The sequence below is a fragment of the Misgurnus anguillicaudatus genome, chromosome 16 (genome assembly GCF_027580225.2).
Source record: "Misgurnus anguillicaudatus chromosome 16, ASM2758022v2, whole genome shotgun sequence".
Taxonomy (NCBI): Eukaryota; Metazoa; Chordata; class Actinopteri; order Cypriniformes; family Cobitidae; genus Misgurnus; species Misgurnus anguillicaudatus.
Window position 1 is genome coordinate 28,049,162 of NC_073352.2, and position 23,374 is coordinate 28,072,535.

The following is a 23,374-nucleotide window of genomic DNA, read 5'->3' on the forward strand; positions in this document are numbered from 1 at the left end:
GTGTTTGGATTGCGATTAGACATATTTTAAACATAGAATTGCTTGTTGCAATCACATTAAGATATATTGAAATAAAATAATTAATTTAGTAAAATTATCGATTTAGTGTCTATAGGGCTCATGACATCTTGTTTGTTGAGGTGGATGTAGGTGGCGTATCATTTGTTTAATTTAAAACATTTTCTACTAATGTTGTGGAATGACCAGCCAAAATCTTATGTTTAATCATTTTAAAGGGGACATTTTACAAGACTTTTTTAAGATGCTAAATACGTTTTTTGTGTCTTCAGAGTACGGATGTGAAGTTCTAGTTTAAAATACCATATGTGCCGTTTTTGGGAGTGTCCCTTGAATGCAAATGAGCTGATATCTGCACTAAATGGCAGTTCCGTGGTTGGATAGTGCAGATTAAGGGGCGGTATTATCCCCTTCTGACATCACAAGGAAAGGCAAATTTCAATGACCTATTTTTCACATGCTTGCAGAGAATGGTTTAGCAAAACTAAGTTACTGGGTTGTTCTTTATCACATTTTCTAAGTTGATAGAAGCACTGGGGACCCAATTATAGCACTTAAACATGGAAAAAGTCAGATTTTCCCTTACAGATGTATTTTTCGAGAAATGTTTGGATTTGTGTGCCTGTAATCCAATAATTTATTGACATTTATTCAACTTAAAATAGATTTTAGGTCTTACTGTACCATATATTTTCAACATGTGTGCTTGATCATTATGTGGGGATAGACTACACAGATACAGCAAATAAATGTTTATTTAATATTGTACAAAATATGTATAGATTAAAATATTCTTACAACCTCATAGAAAAGAAGGCAACATGAAGCAACACTTTCAGAGGCTTACAGACACAACAGCTTTAGTGACATGGGGGTGTAGACTCAGTATAGACTCGTCTTTTTCATTATCCTTAAAAACTCCTGCTCGTTAATCTCTCCGTCACCGTCTCTGTCGGCCTCGTCGATCATTTCCTGTATCGAAGAAAAACGGAAACACAAACAGGTTAAAACAACAGTCTACGAAAACATGTTTTTGCAGATTTTCCAACAAGTGACAGCTGTTCTTGTGTAACATCTTATCTGATCTAAAGTACCTTAACTACCCACTGACTAACCAGTTTCTGAGGAGAGATTCCTCTGAACACACTAGGAAACCCCATTTTTCTGTGAATTTCCCCACATTTGATGGCCGGTGTATCCGGACCTACCTGTAGCTCTTCATCTGTGAGGTTCTCCCCGAGCTCCTTGGCTACTCTCTTGAGGTTTTTGAAGGAGATTTTGCCCGTGCAGTCATCATCGAAAAGTCTAAATGCTTTCAGGATCTCTTCTTTGGAGTCTTTTTCACTCTGTCGTGAAAAAACACAGCAAAACTTATAAAGATCTTATACATGTCAAATGCCATGAAATGCCATTAAAGTGGTCATATTTATAGCTGAATGAGTTATTTTTGACAAGCATGCAGGCTTACCATCTTCTGTGTCATCATAGACAGGAAATCACTGAAGTCAATTGTGCCCGATCCTTCTTTATCAATATCAGCGATCATCTTCTTTATTTCCTCTTTTTTTGGCTCAAAGCCCAGAGCTCGCATAGCAACCTTCAGCAATAAGTGTATTGTATACTGCATTAAAGCGGTTAAATTAAGCCAGGACATTTTTACAAACATACTTTACACCAGGAGACAAAACAATGGCAGTGATATATTTTAAGATATTTCAGTGCAAGCTGTTTTTTTTTTTTGTTTAGTAGACACCTGATCCTAATCTCAGAATGAATTTGTTTTCAAGTTGAGTAAGTGAAGTGAGAAGATTAATCACTCAGTTGGGCTTTTATACGACTGGGTCATCAGAAGATTTACTTTATAAATCTTTTATGTAAATCAATTAGATGATTGAAATGTGTTATTTGTGTTATACGTGTTTACCTCTCAAAAAGTATTTCAGTATATATGAATAATAGAAGGACTCGGATCCTCAGATTGTTTTCTTTTAGGTGTACCACAAAGTAGAAGTGAAATATGTGGTGATTATACTCCTCACTTCTGGAACAATCATTCACAGGTAGTGGATGTGCTAAAAATATTAAAAGTTTTTAATCTAAATAAAAAACACCCTTTTTTAGCCTGGCTTTTTGTAATGTTTTAAAATACATAACCTCAAATTTCTTGATTGTATTTTTATTTTACATTTACAAAGAAGATCCAAAGTGACTTACAGTGCATTTCAAGCTATACATTTTTGTAGGTATGTGTGTGTTCACAGGTTTGGGCCCATGACCTTTTGCACTGCTTGCGCAATGCTCTACCACTACGCTATACATGTTATTATTACAATTGTAGAACCGTTTTATTTCTTTCATATTTGCTTGTTTTGCCAGTTTACACTTTTTGAATTGCTGATTTGTTTAAGAAAAGTAAAAGTACTGTATCCCTGTATAGCTCAGTGTTAGAGCACTGCATAGCAGTGCAAAAGGTCATGGGTTCAAACCAAGGGAACACACATACCGATAAAAATAGTGTGTCTTGTAATGCACTGTAAATCGCTTTGGATTAGGGCATCTTAACGATTAATCGCAATTTACCGTTTGCAGAATAAAAGCTTTTTTGTTTACATCATATTTGTGTGTGTACTGTGTCTATATAATAATGTGTATATAAATACACATACATGCATAATTTTCAGAAAAAAAATATTTATATATATTATGTATTATTATATGATATAAATTATATAAAAATTAGGGCTGGGCGTAGATTAATCTAGATTAATCGCATACAAAATAAGTTATTTTTTGCATAACATATGAGTTTGTGCTGTGTGTAATTATTATGTATATATAAATACACACACATTATATATAGATAAGATATATATACATTTAAGAAAGCACAAACTCATATATTATTTAAAAAATACTTTTATTTTGTATGAGATTAATCTAGATTAATCTATGCCCAGCCCTAATAAAAATGTATATACACATGAAATATTTCTTAAATATATACATGCATGTGTGTGTTTCCCTACTTTGGATAAAAGCATCGGCCAAAAGCATAAATGTAAATGCTGTATAAATACAATCTGATTGATTGATACGTTAATTTATCAGTAATAAATTACTTCTATGGGTTAAACTTTACCTTCAGTTCTTTCACATCTATAGTTCCTGTGCCATCTGTGTCAAACAGATCGAAGGCTTCTTTGATTTCTTGTTTCTGTTCTTCGGTCAGTTCAGGTTTGGGTCCTGCTCTTTTCCGCTGGTTTGCGGTGCCACTGGGTTTTCTGAAGCTAGAAGCCTTGAAAAAAAATAAAAAACACCAGAAAACGGCATCAATAAAGATGCAGCCAAGCTTCCACTAGAGGGCGTTTTTTTACATTTTGTAATGTTTTGCAGATTTTAAGTCTTGTGTGTTGAAATCATCAAACAATCACAGCATATGACCGTATAAACTCTATTGTTAAATGTATAAAACATTGCTTTGGCAACACAAAGGTCACGTTTTGATACCAGTTAACACACATAAATAAAATGTACTATAGACTGAATGCAGTCTCTCTGGATAAACGCGTACAACAAATGCATTAATGTAAATATACCTAATTTATAAATTTCTGTTATAAATGAGCAAACACAGATACGAGTGACCAAAATACATTTAGATCTGACATCATATTTTGACATCACTTTTAAACCACACACCTGGATTTCAAGACACTTTTAACGTGTTACAAAGCACGTTTACTAGAAGTAAAGGAATCAATGTGCTTATAGTTAGGAATCTACGAATGTATATAATCTATAATAAAGAAGTAGATTTTGCTTTCATCTTCACAATCAAGTTAATAGGAGTCTCTGTATGGTTCTACAAGCTAACAGCTCAGGCTAACCAAACGCGTATTAACCTCTAATTCAGGTTCTGCTGAAATACATTTTTAAAAGAAAGCATAAAGTGTACCTACCATGTCGAAAGTTTCAGTAAAATCAAACTAAAGCTTCTCAAACTGTGTTAACTGTTAGTAAATAACAGTAGGAAATGCTGTCAGTGCCGTTGTTTCCTAGCAGTGCGGTTTTTGTATGGAGCATGAGTGACAACCGATTGATCCAATAGGTGATGTAGTTTTGCTGTGTGGTTAAGCCGACCACCAATCATTGGTGTGGGGGCGGGTTTGTTGACAGTTGCGTTCGTTTGGCGTCTGTCTCTTAGCAACGTGCTGTCGTAGTTGGCGCGAGATACTGCGCATGCGCCCCCTCTTCCAACATGACTACCGTGCTGCTCTTTAGAGGAGGTAAGCTGCTCAACATCGTAAATGTTGTGGTCTTTAAAATATGATACAAAATTACACGCAAGAAAGTGTTGAATAGTTTTAATTGCAGGCTAACGTTACTTTGCAAACCCGTTGCCTGAAATGCATCGATATTCGTTTTCATGGCATACATACATTCTGTACTGTTGTCGTTACATACATTCTGTACTGTTGTCGTAAATCATTTCCTGTCCTCGTCAGTGTTTAGTTCCTGCTCATAATGCATCGTTTATGTCGAACAGTTAGTGGTTAATAACATGGGCTGGTAATTTACCAAATAGATGAGGACATGTAACGTTACTGTAAGGCAAACTTTAATTCGGTTTCTCAAAAGTGACAGATAAATTTGAAGTAAAACACAAATTTAATTGGATTCACGGTATCAAGTGTATTGTAGCTGTTTAACTGATTTTAAATCAAATTTAGAAATTTAGATTAATCGCATGATTGTGATGACGAGTTAATTTGTGATTAATTGCTATTTTTAGCACATTTTTATTTGTTCTATTTTACCTTAATTTAGCACTTTTCAAGTTTTTAATACTCTAATCAATATGGACGTGGACATATATGGATGCTGTATGCAAATGTATGTTTATTATTAGTGAAAGAGTCAGCAAAAATAATTTGGAAAAAAATCCAGTTGATTTTTTTTAAGGTTTAAAAACAAAACCACTGCATCCATACCTTAAATTCACTGGTAAAACTAATAGATTTTGGCTCACACAGTCAAAAACAATATCAATATATCCTCAACTTTTTATTTCTTTTATTGTTTGATTGATATGGATACAGACAGCTTTAAGATCTACTGTAATGCAAGAATCGAATATAACGTTACACATCATGTATTTTTCCCCAACAGTTAATCAAACAATTGCTTAAGACATAACAGATTATATCAGTGTGAATTCTTGCTAAAACAATTATTTTTAAAACTGTAATTCGGTCTATGTATGCAAATAACCAGGGTCTCAGAAAATGTACCAATAAAGATCATGTTTGATGACTATTTACTGTTTAAGGCTGCATCTCAATTTATCCAACAACATGCTAGGCCTAGGGTCAAACAGAAATTGCATGTTACGTTAATCGCACGTTAATAAAATTAGTGTTGTGTAGTGATTTACGTTAACCTGTTCATTTTGACAGCCTAATATAAATATATATTTTTTCTTAAAATTATACATGCATGTGTGTTTATATATTTTTACATAATTATTATACACACACATATGATGTAAACAAAAACTTTTATTCTGCAAACGATTAGTTGTGATTAATCGTTATTCAGCCCTAGTACAATCGTAGTTATTTTCATTTCTAACCAGCATCTTTTCATTCCCCTACTAGATGTCCAGAGCTTCAGTAGCCTCCATCGGTCAGCATCATCATATCGCTCTCCAACAGCTGGAAGCCATAGCAACCACATCTCATTCATTTCTGGGACCCAACAAACGTCAGAAGTTCATACAGGATGAGGACGAAGGGAGCGCAGTGCTGGTCAGCTCTTGTGTACGTCTGTTGGAGAATATGGAGCTGCAATGTTCTGTCGGTCAGCTGCTAAATGAGACGGTACGGTCTCAGCACAAGATCCTCAATTCTGGAACAAACTCGCTGGTGTTTCTGGCCGGGATCTGGAGTAGAGTAGCACTGGATTGTCTGCACAGAGGAATGACTGTGTTAGATATAAAAAAAGGCATGACCAAAGGACTAGAGGTGTGTTTGGAGGCATGCATGCAGTCGGCTGTATGTTTGAAAGAGGTTTCCAGCAGAGAGAAACCATCAAATACACCTTCAGATTCGCAGGGTAATTTAGTCAGAGAGCGGTTTTTGGGGGTTCAGGACACAACCATGCCCAAAGAAAATATCAGGTCGACAATGAAACACAGCAGACACTTTAGTTTGCAATATGAAGAGGCGATGACAAGCGTTTATGTGTCTCACATAGCACGAGCCGTAAGCCACGGATGTGAGGCCTCCATGAATTTAGTTTTGGAAGCTTGCAAGTTGCAAGGAAACGTCACGGATAAGTGTTGGAACGGTGCTCTGGATGTCCAAAAGCTGGTCACATGCCCAGTGTCAGGGCTTTCTGAGAAACACTCACAGGTGCTACACGGGTATGTCGTGCTTATATCTGATGAACAGTCCTCGGTGGTTCAACACCTTCAGGAGAAAACATTAAATATCGCTCTGGTGAATGGCGACTTGAGTGAGAAATATCGGCATGTGGGATTTAACCGGCCTGCACGTGTCACACACATCACAGATCATGCTAACCTGACGTGTGTCAGTCGAGAAGAGCACTGGATCCAATCTGCGTTAAAAACACTTTGTGGACTGAGCGTAAACATCTTGCTTGTGAGCGGTGTGGTCTCCATAAAACTGAAGGACCATTGCATTACCTCCAACATTTTGATTATTGAACGTGCAAGAAGCGACATTTTGAAGGATTTTAGCATGTCCACAGGGGCCGTGCTCGTGTCTTACATCACACAGCTCAACGAACGGTACGTGGGCCGAGGGGTGAAGGTCAGTCGATGGAGAGAATTCGGGAGAGACGGATCAACCGCCATCAGCATTACGACCGCAGGCACGTCTCTGGTGACGGCGGTCATAACCAGCTCTGTACCTGCTGAGTTACAAAGTCTGGAGGATCGGTTTTGGAGCTGCGCGCACCGACTGAACCAGGCGCTCGCAGACGGGAAGCTTCTTAAGGGAGCAGCGGCTACAGAGCTCCTCTGCATCCGGCAGCTTTATAAATCCACACAGACTGAGATGGAGAACCCTCACGAGAAGGTTGTGATGCAGCTGATGGCCGACGGCTGGATGGATTACATTTCCACACTGATGCTGAACTGTGGGACAGTGTCGTCTAAAGCGGAGGCTTGGACGGCTATCGCACCCCAGCTGAGACTGTGCGAGGACGGAGAACCCATGTCTGTTGAAGTATTATGGGCACCTGTGGAAAGACAGACCTTCAGTGACTTCATAAGAAATCAGAATGAGGTGGAGACAGATGTGAGTGCTGCTGTGTACGATAATGTGACAGTGAAGTTTGAAGCGTGGAGGAGAGCGCTGGATCTGGTGCTTCTAGTTCTCCAGTCTGACACTGAGATCATTACAGGCGTCAACGAAAGAGAAAATGTTTCCAAAGAGTTCATGTATCTTTAAGACTGATGGACTTTAGTCGGGTTAGAGGGCATATTTAAATTTACATGATTGAGATCAGGTCTGTTTAATAGTTTTTGTACTGTTGTGTCATTAGTTTTTAGTCGAAATTTTGGGAAAACTATGGAAAGCATAGGTTATGGAAATCAGGCAGGACATGTGTTAAGATTCTATATAAACTATTAAATTGTCTGCATCAATATATTATATTTTTCTGTCTTTTTTTAATTTGTATCAAAATAAATGCCATCTAGTGCAGTGGTTCTCAAACTGGGGGCCCTGAGATTGTGCCAGGGGGCCCAGTTTAATGACATTTAAAAAATACATTAATTTATCATAAATTTTGTGTAATTAAACCTCAGAAAAATAAGTCTACTAAATAACAGCACTACATTGTATAATTTAATTTGTTTTGTTTAATTAAAATTATTTTAAGTTTTGAAATGTTTTATGTCATAAAGTTTCTTTGGGGGGGCCATGAAGGGATGCACCGTACAGAAGGGGGGCCACACACCGAAAAAGTTTGAGCACCATTGGTTTAACTATTGCAACAGTGAAAATAGTTTTTTCCTAAAAAAAATGTATGCAAGTTATGCAAATCAGGCAGGACATGTGTTAAGATAGTATTAACTATTAAATTGTCTGCATCAATATATTCCTCTTGGGAGTCTTATTTTAATTTGTATCAAAATAAATGTCATCTAGTAGAAATGTATGGCATTAAAATTTTTTTTTATTTTTATGTATCATATAGCATTAGATAAGGGTTACATTAGAAAAGGCTTTAATAAAACAATATTTTTTCAATGCATTGAAGTTACACAAATGTCTATTAGAATTTATACTGGTCTTTAGTAATTATGTTTGAATAAAAATAATTGTGAAGTAAAATGCTTTGTTTTGGTTTCTTTTTTTAGTGTTAAAAGCCGTGAGAAAATCCAGTTTAATAAGGGCCGTTTCTCAATCCGAAGGCTGCAGCCTCCGGAGGTCGCATTTCTAGGCTGCATACATCATCAAGATGTGTTATTTCAGAATATTAACAATTAAAAAGTGGACTATTATTCTTAGTTAATCGTAAATTGTTGCAATATGCTTATGACTTGCGAATGTAAGATCAGTTTACTTAAAAAAAAAACAGGCTTGATGACGTGTGAAGCCTGCATATGCGACCTTCATAGGCTGCAGCCTTCGGATTGAGATTGAGAAACGGCATTTGTCTCTTGACTTTATATATAATGTAGCGTACTCTATGAGCGTACTGTATATACTGCCACCACGTGGACATCAGTGTACACCACAATACAGTGCATAAACTGAAACCTTACTACCTAATTCATTTTTCACATTAGGCGTTTAGAGGCTCAGCAAGCCAATTTAAATCTCAAATCCTATTTGCCTTACTAAATGAATTTGTTTAGTAAATATACATAATTATTCAAAATATATTAAGTATAACATTTTTTTTTTGCATAAATAGAAATCCCACAATCAAGTTGTTCAAGGCTTTTATTTTGAAAGGCTCCTGCTCCGGACGCCATTTTGGCTCCACGGTGGCTGGTTTCGTCCGCATTCGCTTCAGTTGGGCGGAGCGTGCGGATAAACATCAGCTGAGTGCCGTCCAGTCTGACATGATATAAACTCACACATTTAATGTGTAAATAAAGTGTTTATAGAGGATTTGGCCATGTGGATTACTCCAGAAGAAGTGTTACTGGCAAACGCGCTATGGGTGAGCGAGCGCGCGAATCCTTATTTCATCCTGCAGAGACGGAAGGGACACGGCCGCGGAGGAGGAATCACGGGTACGAGCACGACAACACATCATTACCCAGACATTATTAACGTGGTTCATTTAAAATAACACACAGTGAGCCTTATGCATAATTTGCGTTTATTGTGTCACGTGTACGATGTTTTGTGTGGTTCGTGTTTTGGTCACATCTTATGATGGTGACTGTGCATGCGTCATCTGTTTATTACTTCCATCTAAATGATCTATTAAGTGTATGTATTTGTATTACATGCATGCCTCACGTGTAAGGAATGCAATGTGCTATTATATTGTTTATAAGGTTTAATGGTGTCCTTGCTGAAGCATGCAGGAATTAACACATACAGATGTTTAGTTGTCACACACTTTGCCTGTCATCCTGTACTTTTGCTTATTCATGACTTCTGGGTGTAATAACAGTTTAGCACCATACACAGTTACCATTAGCAGTACTGTGGCAGTAGATGTTTTGAAATATGCTAAGTTATGTCATGCGGTTTACATAGAGTTCCTTTCTTGGTCATGAATTTAACGTGATTTCCAGACTTGGAAAAGGCAAGGAAATTAATAAAATATTTTAGTTGCAATAATTTATGCTTTAATTTTCATCAGTCAGAATTCTTACTGAGGTGCCATCATAATATATAAAATAATCTGATAATAAAATAATGAATTGAAAAATCATAAGGACACAAGACCTATTTTTAATGTTAATGAGTGTTTGAACATTACCTTTACGTTATGTAAGGTTTGAGTTTGGGTCTTGGTATCTGAAAGACTTCCTAATCTCATTCTCAGACAGATGTGCTTACGGTATATGTCTTCCCTCGTGACACATAACAACCAAACAGGCATTTTTAAGACGAGTCTGTCACATGACAGGACAATGATTGTATTGACCTCTGACCCTAGTGACGTTATAAATTCAATGACATTATTGCAGTCTTGTTATGTGATTTGCGTGCTTGTTGCCTGTGTTTCCCCTTTCTGTATCTTGCGTTGCTTCAGTAAAATTGTGTTGTGATGTGTTGTGTGGTAAATGACTTTTGTTTTGTCTTTGTCACAAGACAGAAACCGTATGACAGTCCTTCTTTCTCAAGTTTAATCTCTCTCTCTTTCTCTCTCTCCACTGTATTATTATAGGGGCAGTCATAGCCTAGTGGTTAGAGAGTTGCCAGAAAATCCAGATTCTCACGAAATCCAGATTTAGAAGGTGTCCAGCATCAGAATATTTAAAAAGCCCTTGAAGCCAACTTTTTTATTATAAGATTAAGGTCTGAATTTAATATAACCATTATTTTTAGAGGATTTAAAAAATATTTTCAATCAAATTATTATTTAAATTTTTTAGATTATCATTATCAAAAATTATCATTACCGCAACATGATATTACATTAAATATATGCATTTACAAACTCATGTTTTGGTAATGAGAACTAAAAAGTTGTCTAGGTACTATGACAAACAAAAACTTTTATCTGGAGAGGGAAAAAAAAGAACTGCTTACCTGTTAGCCACCTTTAGTGTCACAGTAAATTATGTCCCTTCCTACAATTTTTTTTGAAAATGTTACTTCCTTGAGGGCTTAAACAACAATGATTGAAAATTGTTGTGGAGGATGAGAAAATTGTTCTTGGACACATTTATATTCCTTATTATTGTCTTTACATTTACCAATGATCACCAAATACCACATGTTTCTTTACTGTAAATGTTTATAGTATAACATGCACTAAAGCTTTTTATTTTTTAGATTTTTTTAATTATAAATTTTCCATGTCAAAACACCCAAATCCAGTCATGGACACGTTGCGGTAATGAAACATTCCCCTTAAATGTGGAAAAACAACAAAATTTGTTTGTATAATGTCATTTGAAATCATGTGCAAAATAGTACATAAAGAGATGTTTATAACTGTATGCTTCTTAATTTGATACTCTTACTTTGCATTTACTTTTTTAATCAAAATGTTTCAAGACACCTCATAAGTCTAATTTCGCGAGAATCACCCAAGTTCACTAAACATTTCAATCTGATGAAAATGTTTGTTTCGCATCTCTCGTGAAGTTCACGCTTTATCTCTGGATAAATGTACAAAGCTGACCTGGAGAAAGTTGTTCTTAAGAAGTTTTCTGATATAGGCAATGAAAACACACTTTTCAAAAGGCACGACACGATTTGATTGCTTTATGTAATGTTATGAAAGAGTAAGACATGCTGCAGAATGTACAGCGTGTGACTCCATTACCTAATAATGTATGTTGCCATCGCCTTGCTTGCTATTGCATGTTACAAGAATTATGTGATACGTAAATATGAGGTAAAATATAAGAAGTGAACTTGAGCACAAATGTTCTGCTCATGTGCACAAGGTATTTTTGCATCCGATTGAGAAAATACTAAGATTTATCAGATCGGATCGGACTACACCACCCCTTTCAACACAATCAAAATTAGCATCCGATCGACCTTAATCGTATTGATTTGAGGGTCTTTTTAATACGATTGAGCCACCAATACGATTACAAACGGATTATTTGGTTGCATGTAAACGTACCTAATGTCACAAATCAAAGCTTTGTATATGTTTTAATGTATGTTGGAGCATTTTAAAAACTGAACACACATTTTTATGTCAATGTGTTACTGTAATATCAGGGAGGCAGTAAGACCTGAAGGAGACGTCTCTTTTTGGATAATTCTGTTGTAACATTGCCTTACAATTCTTTTCTCTCTGTCCATGTTTTACTTTCAGGTTTGTTGGTGGGTACCTTGGATGTTGTGTTGGATTCGAGTGCTCGTGTCGCCCCGTACAGAATTCTGCATCAGACTGGAGAGTCTCAGATCTTCTGGAACATTGCTTGTGGTCAGTGTATAACCCATGGCTCTTTTATCCCAATATGTGTGTATGTGATAGCGGGATGTGCTGGTCACTTACAGTAAAAATTGTTTGTTAAAGTCGCCATGAAACAGAAGTAGTGATGGGCTTATTTTCCCTGTGTTAAAACGGCTTCTGAATTTGAATAATTCATTCATGGAGAATTGATTTGATCGTTTGAAGTTGGGTCATGTTGCTAGTATTTTCTAATCGCTACAATCTTTTCACGGACCCCACCCACCTGCCATACCATATGACCGGAAGTAAAGAGAGACCGTTTTGAGGACAGGAGGAGATTTGCATTTTTGTTTAAAGATTATGAGGACACATAAAAAATGAAGCTCACAGATAAATAATTTGTAAGAAAATACCACAATATTCCAAAACAAATTACAGGTTTTTGTCATTGCGACTTAAAGGCGGAGTCCATGATGTTTGAAAGCCAATGTTGATATTTGAAATCACCTAAACAAACACGCCCCTACCCCAATAGAATCTGGACCTTCTGTTGATAGACCCGCCCCACACATACGCAACCCGGCATTTGATTTGATTTGATTGGCTATAAGTGTGTTTTGGTAGTCGGCCCGTCTCCTTTTCCAACGCGTTTTTCAAACATCGTGGACTCCGCCTTTAAAAGGGGTCATATTATGAGATTTTTTTTTAAAGATGTCCAATAGGTCTTTGGTGTCTCCAGAGTGAAGTTTTAGCTCAAAACACCCCACTGATCATTTATTATAGCATGATAAAATTGCCACTTTGTAGGTGCAAGCAAAAATGTGTCATTTTTGGGTGTGACCCATTAAATGCAAATGAGTGTTGAAATGAAAACACTGATCGCCATTATGGGTGTTTATTAAAACTCAATTGTGCTGTCAATTATTTTTTTCTCTCTCTCTTTTTCTCTGCACTAAATGGCAGTGCTGTGGTTGGATGGTGCAGATTAGGGACGGTATTATTGTAATAAAAAGACTCGCTAGCTACGTCACAAAACAGGCAAAATCTGAATGACCTATTTTTTCACATGCTTGCAGAGAATGGTTTACCAAAACAAAGTTACTGGGTTGTTCATTGTCACATTTTCTTGGTTGATAGAAGCACTGGGGACCCAATTATAGCACTTAAACTTGGAAAAAGTCACATTTTCACGCTATGACCACTTTAAAGCATCAAATACACCTGATTACTGTATGATACATAAACAATCAATATGGATATTATTCATGTGTCTGAGTGACACATGCAAGGAAACAACATTTGATAAGATATCTAAACGGATAAAATTTGACCTGACTTATTGACTTCAACTTGTGTGTATTTTGTGTGTTGGTGTGTGCGTTTTGTGTGTATATGTGCACGTGTCAGGCTCGTCTCGTAAGGAGATCACTAAACACTGGGAGTGGCTGGAGACAAACCTGCTTCAAACTCTCTCCATCTTTGACAGTGATGTAGACATCACCACCTTTGTCAAGGGTAAAATACAGGTGGGATTTTGATTTTATTTGTATGTCCATGTAAAACAAAGTGATTGGGATATTTAGTGTCCTGATGATAGCTCTATTTTCAGTCATTTCATGAATTTTCTCAAGGTTACAGTCTATAAGCTGGCCTTTACATTACTGCTCTATTGAATGCATGTAAACAATACCCTCCCTTCACTTGTTTTATGTCTATCAAAAATATATAAATAAACATCTCTTTAATAATATATATTTTACGTGTTTCATCCAGTTACTTATTTATAATTCATTGTAAAGGTGTTTTATATCATAAGATGCATTTATACTGCAGTGCATTGCATTAGAAACAATGCACTAATAGTTCACCACCAGTCAAATGTTTGGATGTAATTGATTGAAATGTCCTTTCTCATGATATTAAAACCCTTTCAATCCAAACTCTACTCTAACGTGGTTTTTGAAAAGGATAAGTGGATAGTGACATCACCAACACATGGAAACTTATCAATAATTTTTAAAAACACCCAATATTGACCTTATGAAGTTAACTGAGAAAATTAATATTATAAATTATTATGAATACTTTAATAAGATACTTTGTATCTCTGTAGGGCATCATCGCTGAGGAAAATAAAGGCATCAGACCTCAGGAGGACGAGGATCCTGGGAAATTTCGTGAAGCCGAGCTGAAGATGCGCAAGTTGTTCGGAATGCCGGAAGAAGAGAAGCTGGTGAATTATTATCCCTGCAGTTACTGGAAAGGCAGAGTCCCGCGACAGGGCTGGATCTACCTGTCTGTCAATCACCTGTGCTTCTACTCCTTCCTGCTGGGTAAAGAAGGTGAGTTTTTTACATTTTATCGGTCGACAGGTTTCAAAATGCTTGTATCACTGACATCCAAGCAGACGCGATATAATATTATAAATATTACATTAAACTTCTCAGTAACAGCCCTAGTTGTAGACGATTAATGGATATAACGCAAGGCTTATTAAACCACTACTAAACAAACAAATAAATAAATATTTTTCTTGTGTTTATTACCACTATTAAGCTGGAAGTGGAGAAGAATTATGCATATTGTACAAGGACAGTCGAATGCACAGCCTTGCATACTTCATTTGACTCGAACGTGTATATAAGCATTGGACACATGCAATTCCTCTCCCGGCCTACAGGGGTCGGTAAGGAGCAGTTAAGTAGGTCTAAAGAGGTGATGTCACAAGTTAAAAGGGTCCTTGATTATGATTTCACTTTTTTAACTTCTGTTTTAACAGAAATCACTTCTCATAAACTATAAACGAACAGCTGGATAAACTACAGTGAGCTTTTTTCTTGGTTGGTGACATCACAAACCCCAAAATTTACACAAACCTTGCCCCCAAGAGCACGCAACAAAGGGTGAAGGACATGTTTGGCTGCTTTTTATGCTGTAGCAACGCTGTTTGTCTTCATTAGCCAGTTAGCTAAATGCTAATTCATGCTTATCTGAAAACGCCTATAAACTAGAGGTGTGAATCGTCACTGGTCTCACAATTCGTTTCCATTACGATTAAGTCAATCTGTGTTGTTTATGCAGTTTTTCATCAAATACCTTGTGAATCAACACTCCCCAGGGCATGGTCGCCACCTTGTGGATGAACCAATTACTGCATGAAAATTAAATGCGCATGTGTGACCATTTACAAAAATAGTATGTGTATACTTTTCTGATGATGAAATTTGTATCATGCGCACTACACCGACTCTTGCATTCTCATAAAAATGAACTATACTTTATTTAGTATATTTTAGCCTTTAGTTAAACATCATGCTAAAGTATTTGAATAAGGAATGCTGTCACAGTCACATTCCAGTGAGTCGTGTAACATGTTTTTATGAATTATCTCTTTAGTTTCACTGGTGGTGCAGTGGACAGACGTCACACAGTTGGACAAGAACGCAACGTTGGTTTTCCCGGAGAGCATTCGGGTCAGCACGCGTGGCACCGAGCACTTCTTTTCCATGTTTCTCAACATCAACGAGACCTTCAAACTCATGGAGCAGCTGGCCAACATCGCCATGAGACAACTGCTGGACAACGAGAGCTTCGCTGCCGACCGCTCGCTCCCGAAACCCTGCAAGACCCTGAAGAACGTCTCTGCACTTAAAAGGTCTGAACAGATAAATATTACATGATTGAATGTGTTTCATCTTTCACTGTTCTTCAGAACAGGATTTCAAACTGGAAATACAGTATTTACAAAACCCAAAAAAATGTTGTGATGTAAGTTTACATTATTATTTTGTAGTAACTTGAAAATTTGGAACGAAACGCTGCGTCTCCCTTGAAATACTTCCTGCGTCCCTGTAACATCGTCTTTGGCAATATTTCAGATAGCGATATACTTCCTGGCTCCCGTGTCACCCTGTCTTTGTCGTTAAGCCTCACCATTGATTGAATTTGATATACACATTCAGATGCACTTTCCCCTGGAGGCGTCCCAAAAGTGTCACCACAGTGACGCAGCGGGAGTTCCCTCGAAAGGGAACTGTAACAACGTATCTTAAAAGGTAAAACGATGTAACCTTGCTCTCACTTGAAATGTGTCCCCACATTTAGTCCTTGAATTTGAGGGTATTGGACCTGGAAAGTCCTTGAAAGGTCCTTGAATTTGAAGTTAACTAAGGTGTGGGAAGCCTGGGTTTATAAAAAACAAGATACTTGCTGCGTCCGAAACTACTCTAAAGTCAACTTCGAAATATTCTAACGATAATAAAAAGTTTATTTCTTACTTATTCTCCATCTATTACTGATGATGTATTCATGACATCATATGAAACTGCATAAATTGTTTACTGTTATACAGGGTTTTTGGCAAAGAAGAATTTTAGAATAATTTTTAAAAATAAAAGTCTCTATGAAACAAAAGGTTATGGTGCGCAAAGCTTATCAAAGTGCTTCAGCAGATCAAATGGCTAAAGGGCGGCTTAGACATCTTAATTTAAAAGCTAAGACAAACTGGATCTGCCGAAAGGAAGCAAGGTAGTGGCAGACCACAGTCGCCATGCACTGATGAAGCTATCACTTTGGTTAAGAATCTGGTTTATCAGTCAAGACAACCAACCACAGACACACCGCTCAACTCGACAAAATTCCTGTGAAATTTCCGTTTTGACAGTGAAAACGTATGATAAATATTTTTTAATAACGCAATAATAATTTAACGTTAAAACGCACATTGATTTGAAGCTATTCATGGTGAAGCTATTTATTTATATATTTCTACAAAAAAAGCTAACTTGACTTACAATGCATTAAACCTATCAGTCTACATGTATGTGACAATCAAATCTTGGATAATAAATTGTAGACTAGTTATGTAAATGAGATTGAACCACTTAGATATTTTTAATTCTTCTAACATGTGTTTCATACGCTCCAGAGATTTGGACGCCCGGGCGAAGAACGAGCGATACCGAGCACTGTTTCGACTCACACAGGACGAGCGTTTGGACGGCCACACAGACTGCACCCTCTGGACTCCATTTGCCAAGATGCACGTTGTTGGCCAAATGTTTGTTTCTAATAACTACATCTGCTTCGCCAGTCGCGAGGAAGATTTGTGTCAGCTCATCATCCCTCTGAGAGAGGTAAACACACACACAAACACACACACACACATAATAACTACACACACACACAACACAACAGCTCAGCAAGCTCTTTTTATTTTCAGGTGACAATAGTGGAGAAAGCCGACAGCAGTAGCGTGTTGCCGAGTCCACTGTCCATCAGCACTAAAAACAAGATGACCTTTCTGTTTGCCAATCTTAAAGATCGCGACTTCCTGGTACAGCGAATCTCAGACTTTTTGCAGCGGACGCCTGACGGACCCTGTGGCCTAATCGCTCAATCTGTGAGTCATTTGAAATGCCTTTTAATAACTATTTTACTGTTAAAATATATATTAAATATTGTTTGCTAATGCTACTACAAATTTCAGTTTTCTTCAGAGCTAATCAACACATATATATATACATGTGCGACCAGTAAATTTGACCTTTTTTGTGATGTGATACTGAATTTGAAACAGCACATTGTACTTTCTGCATCTGTCATTAAAGTATGTGTTAGTAATACAGTGGAAATTAGTAGAAATGTGAATATTTGGTAAGCATGTTGATTTTTGGTGTGTGCTCCTAAATTTTCTGGTTGCGCCCCTAAAATTTTCAGTCGGGGCCACTGTGCTCCTAGTGAAAAAAAGTTAGTCTGGAGCCCTGCATATATATATATATATATATATATATCCAATAAGTTCTTATGATTTTGTCCATTTAAAATTAAGCAACGCTTAATGTACTAATGTGATTGTAATGCAGTTTTAATTTAGTTGCATTATTGTACATCATTGGTATCCAGGAGAATTCCAGCCCGAGCACGCCTCCCTCTTTACCTCCGTCACCTACACTGGGAGCAGGAGAGATACCCCAAAACCAACACTACACACCCAATCTGCCCACCGCCAAGCATGGTCTCCTTCACATCTACCAGCAGGACTTCCCAGAGGAGCTCGGACCCAAAGCTACGAGAGCGCGCTCTTGATTTCCTTGCTAAATCTGGACTTAAATGCATTTTATTGTACCATCTCTTTATTATGGGCTATGGAGAGATAAATTAATAAACAGCAGAGTGAAATAGGATAAAGATTACATTACATATAAAGCCCTCTCAGGCGGGAGAGATCTTGTATCTCCCTAAGTGGGTTTATATTTGTGATAACGACCAGCCTAACTCTATACTACAGTATCGCATTAAAAATATTTGACCGCAGAACCAGTATTCTGAAATAATAAAGGATACTATTTGTATTTTTAGCTGAAATTTGATGACAAAGATAATTTTGGTTGTATTTTGTTGACTCTGTTGTGATCTATTTTTACTCGTGTGCTTCAGACGAGAGAGAAGATGAAAGAAGAATCGTGGAACATTCACTTTTTTGAGTTTGGACGTGGAGTTTGCATGTACCGGACGTCTAAGACCCGAGAGCTGGTTCTGAACGGGATACCAGAAAGTTTGAGAGGAGAACTCTGGCTGCTCTTCTCAGGTATTGAGTTCTCCAAACATCAGAGGGCGCTGGTCGCCCCTAAGCCATATAATGATGATGAGATCATGCATGATGTCACTTTAGATTTATTCATCACATTGTCAAGCGGGGGCATAGCCGGCATCTTAAAGTGAAGGGATAGGGACGTGTATATGTATATAGCAAAGCAAAATAAAGTAAACTGTGACATTGCGTAGTCTTTTACGGTATAGTTTACATTAAGTATATATTTAACCTTTTTGCAGTTTTAAAAGTTAATCAGTCAAGACAAATTAACGATTTTTCTTTGGCCATTGTTTGATTTTTACATTAGAAACAGACAGCATAATTTCACTTTGAGATGACGTGCAACTGTCCGCTTTATTTTTCAACTTAATTTCGGCATTTTTAAATTATCTTGCTCTTAAAGGATCAGTCCATTTTCTTAAAAAAAATCCAGATAATTTACTCATGACCATGTCATTCAAAATGTTGATGTCTTTCTTTGTTCAGTCGAGAAGAAATGTTTTTTTGAGGAAAATATTCCAGGATTTTTCTCATTTTAATGGACCCCAACACTTAACAGTTTTAAAATTGCAGTTTCAAAGGACCCAAACAAGGCATAGGGGTCTTATCTAGCGAAACGATTCTCATTTTTGGCAAGAAAAATAAAACATATGCACTTTTAAACCACAACTTCTCGTCTTCCTCCAGCTGTGTGACGCGCCAGCACGACCTCACGTAATACGTCATCACGTCAAGAGGTCACGGATGACGTATGCGAAGCAAGTGTGGAGAAAGAGGACCGCTCCGACGTTGTTGTATGTGGAGTGATACAAATTAATGTCTTTGTGTCAGTTTATTGTTTAAAATGGTCCTCAAGGGTGCGTTTCACATATGTAACACGTCACCCTTTGACCCCTTCATTATGCAATTATGTGAGGTTGCGCTGGCGCATCCACAGCCGGAGGAAAAAGAGAAGTTGTGGTTTAAAAGTGCATATTTTTTATTTTTCTTGGCAAAATGAAAATCGTTTCGCTAGATAAGACCCTTATGCCTCGTTTGGGATCGTTTAGAGTCCTTTGAAGCTGCAATTTTAAACTGTATTAAAACTGTTAAGTGTTGGGGTCCATTAAAGTCCATTAAAATGAAAAAAATCCTGGAATGTTTTCCTCAAAAAACATAATTTCTTCTCGACGTGCTGTCTGAAGCATTAAGATGCAGGTTTCCAGGCACACACTTTGAGCGGGTGTACACGCAACATTTCAAACAGCTTGTCAGTAAATCTGTTTTGTGTTTTCTTGTGCTTAAATGTTTAAATTGGCATTGCCAAAAGCGTGTGAAATAGTCATGATGACCTGATCAGGCAAGTGAAAGTTCTGCGCTCACTGTTACCGTTTCACTCTTTTAACTCTTTCCACGCCATTGACGAGTTATCTCGTCAATTAAGAGAAAACGCTTCCCTGCCAATGATGGGTTTTTAGGGCAATCCATATTCTGCTATTATCCACTAGGTGGTGCTCTTACCCAACTTATAAAACACCAACTTTTGTGAAAATCATAAAACTGGCTGGCAACTTTTTTCAAAAATGCTGGCGGGGAAAGAGTTAAAGCTCAAACATACGCGCATGCATGAAAGATGCTTCGCTCACTTGTGATTGGGTTAATGCTACTTCTTCAAGTAACAAACAAAAATACATGGATGGGCCAATAGTGGTGCATTATTGCCATTTGACATCCATGTGTAAATGTGTTTGTGATCTCTGATGAGTGTGTGTGAATGTCAGAGATTATGTTTCTCACATATGTGACGCATCTTGTACTCTCTATGAAAAACACACCATCAGCTGTCATTATGAAGATTAACATGTGGTAACCTGGATCACTGTTGTTTTCATCTGTGTCTCATTATGTTCACATGACTGATTTTTGCTTTGGTTTTAAAGATACAGAAGAGTTAAATAAATTGATATTTTAATATCTCACTCTCTCCAGGTGCTCAGAACGAGATGGCCGCACACCCGGGTTACTACGCCAGTTTGGTTGAGCAGGCGATGGGTAAATGTACCCTAGCAACCGAGGAGATTGAGAGAGATCTTCACCGATCGATGCCCGAGCACCACGCCTTTCAGAACGAGATGGGCATCGCTGCATTGAGACGAGTTTTAACAGCCTATGCGTACAGGAACCCAGGCATTGGATACTGTCAGGTACATTTATTAGGCCCATGTGTTTATGTTTACAGATGATCGTAGCTTGATGAACCGATTCTAAACTAAACTAAAAAATATGTTTTCGGACATTTTTACAACCTTGTGTGTGAACGGCTGTTAATTTTCCTCTTCTCTGCAGGCGATGAATATTGTCACATCTGTGTTGTTGCTGTATTGTAATGAAGAAGAGGCGTTTTGGCTGCTTGTTGCTCTGTGCGAACAAATGCTGCCTGATTATTACAACACTAGAGTTGTGGGTTAGTCACAAATATACACAAACGCGTATACTTTATAAAATGTGTTGAATGACGTAAACAGTTCGAGATCACTCTTATATCTTTCTCTGTCTCTCTGTTTCAGGGGCGTTAGTGGATCAGGGCGTGTTTGAGGAGCTCACCCGTGAAGTGTTGCCGTTGTTATACGAGCACATGCAGGATTTGGGTGTTATCTCCACCATCTCTCTGTCCTGGTTTCTCACACTCTTCCTCTCCGTCATGCCTTTTGACAGCGCTGTCCTGCTGGTCGACTGTTTCTTTTACGAGGGCATTAAAGTCATTTTTCAGGTGCAGATCATCAGATGCAACACAAGAGAAAAACTTTTAGTTATATATATTTAATTTGTATTTTGCCTTCATACAAAATTAAATGTAAACTCACTGTCAAATAAAAATAGGACTTTAAGGCTTACCTTTAATATTAATAAGGTGCACCTGAATGTATTAAAGGGACACTCCACTTTTTTTGAAAATAGGCTTATTTTCCAGCTCCCCTAGAGTTAAACAATTGAGTTTTACCATTTTTTAACCCATTCAGCCAATCTCTGGGTCTGGCGGTACCACTTTAAGCATAGCTTAGCATAATTCATTGAATCTGATTAGACCATTAGCATTGCGGTCAAATAACCAAAGAGTTTCGATATTTTTAAAACTTGACCCTACTGTAGTTGCATCGTGTACTAAGAACAACGGAAATTTTTTGCAAAAGTTGCGATTTTCTAGGCCTTTATTTTCTTTCCCAACCAGATTAATTAATTGCATGGTGACAGTGATATTATTTAATGCGAGGTACAGATATCCTCACCTTCCCGGAAAGCGTGGCTCAGAGTTGCTTAGCTACAAAAGACGCCACGGGAGCACACTTTGGAAGGAAGAAGCACCTTGACACGCATTTAACTCTTTTCCCGCCATTGACAAGGTTTTTTGTCAAAACGCTTCCCTGCCAATGACGCTTTGCTGACGAGTTTTTACGGTAATTTATATTTCCGCTATAATGCACTAGGTGGTGCTCTTACCCAACTTATAAAATGCTTAAAGGAATATTCCATTTTCTAAAAAGAAAAATCCAGATAATTTACTCACCACCATGTCATCCAAAATGTTGATGTCTTTCTTTGTTCAGTCGAGAAGAAATTATGTTTTTTGAGGAAAACATTCCAGGATTTTTCTCATTTTAATGGACTTTAATAGAGTCCAACATTTAATACTTAACTCAACACTTAACTGTTTTTTTCAACAGAGTTTCAAAGGACTATAAAGTTGGACTAAAGGACTAAAGACGAGAAGTTGTGGTTTAAAAGTGTATATTTTTTATTTTTCTTGTCAAAAATGACAATCGTTTTGCTAGATAAGACACTTATGCCTCGTTTGGGATCATTTATAGTCATTTGAAACTCCGTTGAAAAAAAACTGTTAAGTGTTAAGTATTAAATGTTGGGCTCTATTAAAGTCCATTAAAATTAGAAAAATCCTGCAATGTTTTCCTCAAAAAACATAATTTCTTCTCAACTGAACAAAGAAAGACATCAACATTTTGGATGACATGGTGGTGACTAAATTATCTGGATTTTTCTTTTAAGAAAATGGAATATTCCTTTAAGCATCCACTTATTCAAAAACAGTAAAAACTCTGTGTATGTTTTGATAATCGTTCTGAATCTGATCTCCAAAAAAAGTCCTTTACAAAAATGCAACTATTCCAGCTTTTTGCTCAAAAGTTAATATTTTAAAGAAACTTACCCATAATTGAGAACAAGTGAAGATCGGATGAAGCTTTTTTTTGGAAAGCAGAGGGTCTGTTCTTTTATTTGATATATTGTATGTTTATATATTTATTGAAGAACATTCTGGAAGGCATTAACCTTTTGTGGAAAAAAAATGCTGGCATTAGCTGGCAACTTTTATTAAAACGCTGGTGGGGAAAACGTTTTTAGACATGACATGTGAAGGGCCACGGGACGCTGTAATGTAAAACGTATAATATATCGGAAATGTGTTTAGAAACCAAATCATCGTTTTGAAATACCATGAAATATATTAAAATTTAATTATTGTCCAGCCCTAGATTGCACTGATATTTTGAGTATCTGATCATTTTACTCTCATATTCAGGTGTCTTTAGCTGTGCTATATGCTAACATGGATCAACTGCTGGCCTGCTCGGACGAGGGAGAAGCCATGACTATTCTGGGCAGGTGGGTGTTGCTATATACAAT

General features: G+C 37.1%; 3 protein-coding genes across 10 annotated transcripts in view; 2 read left to right on the forward strand and 1 right to left on the reverse strand.

Moving 5' to 3' along the window:
- Positions 1-8,219, forward strand: part of bbs12 (Bardet-Biedl syndrome 12) — an 89,391-nt gene extending 81,172 nt beyond the window's left edge. For 5 of the 6 annotated variants that reach the window (XM_055178123.2, XM_055178120.2, XM_055178125.2 and 2 more), the window contains one exon: positions 5,676-8,219. In XM_055178123.2, the coding sequence (XP_055034098.2) occupies positions 5,676-7,496 (1,821 nt within the window). In that variant the 3' untranslated portion in view covers positions 7,497-8,219. Of the gene's footprint in view, positions 1-4,181; positions 4,305-5,675 lie in introns of those variants that run through there. The other variant, XM_055178122.2, reaches the window with a different exon arrangement.
- On the reverse strand, positions 756-4,138 carry cetn4 (centrin 4). 2 transcript variants are annotated; one of them, XM_055178129.2, is made up of 5 exons: positions 3,978-4,138; positions 3,158-3,313; positions 1,487-1,615; positions 1,227-1,364; positions 756-990 (listed from the first exon to the last, which is right to left on the reverse strand). In XM_055178129.2, exons 1-5 carry the CDS (start codon positions 3,978-3,980, stop codon positions 901-903), a joined length of 516 nt encoding a protein of 171 aa, XP_055034104.1. In that variant the 5' UTR covers positions 3,981-4,138; the 3' UTR covers positions 756-900. The 2 variants fall into 2 exon arrangements, with proteins under 2 accessions (XP_055034104.1, XP_055034105.1); XM_055178130.2 differs by having other exon boundaries at positions 3,974-4,138.
- Positions 8,220-9,038: 819 nt separating the features above from the next.
- The window catches only part of tbc1d9b (TBC1 domain family member 9b), a 28,277-nt gene continuing 13,941 nt past the window's right edge, over positions 9,039-23,374 (forward strand). For both annotated transcript variants that reach the window (XM_055178147.2, XM_055178148.2), the window contains exons 1-13: positions 9,039-9,295; positions 12,022-12,132; positions 13,510-13,628; positions 14,216-14,444; positions 15,499-15,757; positions 17,030-17,237; positions 17,324-17,503; positions 18,007-18,171; positions 18,541-18,691; positions 20,666-20,880; positions 21,023-21,140; positions 21,244-21,446; positions 23,271-23,353. In XM_055178147.2, coding sequence (XP_055034122.2) covers positions 9,178-9,295; positions 12,022-12,132; positions 13,510-13,628; positions 14,216-14,444; positions 15,499-15,757; positions 17,030-17,237; positions 17,324-17,503; positions 18,007-18,171; positions 18,541-18,691; positions 20,666-20,880; positions 21,023-21,140; positions 21,244-21,446; positions 23,271-23,353 — 2,159 coding nt within the window. In that variant the 5' untranslated portion in view covers positions 9,039-9,177. The remainder of the gene's footprint in view (positions 9,296-12,021; positions 12,133-13,509; positions 13,629-14,215; positions 14,445-15,498; positions 15,758-17,029; positions 17,238-17,323; positions 17,504-18,006; positions 18,172-18,540; positions 18,692-20,665; positions 20,881-21,022; positions 21,141-21,243; positions 21,447-23,270; positions 23,354-23,374) is intronic.

Coding starts and splice junctions, on each gene's coding strand:
- cetn4 (XM_055178129.2), bottom strand. Junction 1,616..3,157: donor TAGATGTGAAAGAACTGAAG/GTAAAGTTTAAC, acceptor TTATTGCTGAAG/GTTGCTATGCGAGCTCTGGG. Junction 991..1,226: donor TCACAGATGAAGAGCTACAG/GTAGGTCCGGAT, acceptor TCTTCGATACAG/GAAATGATCGACGAGGCCGA.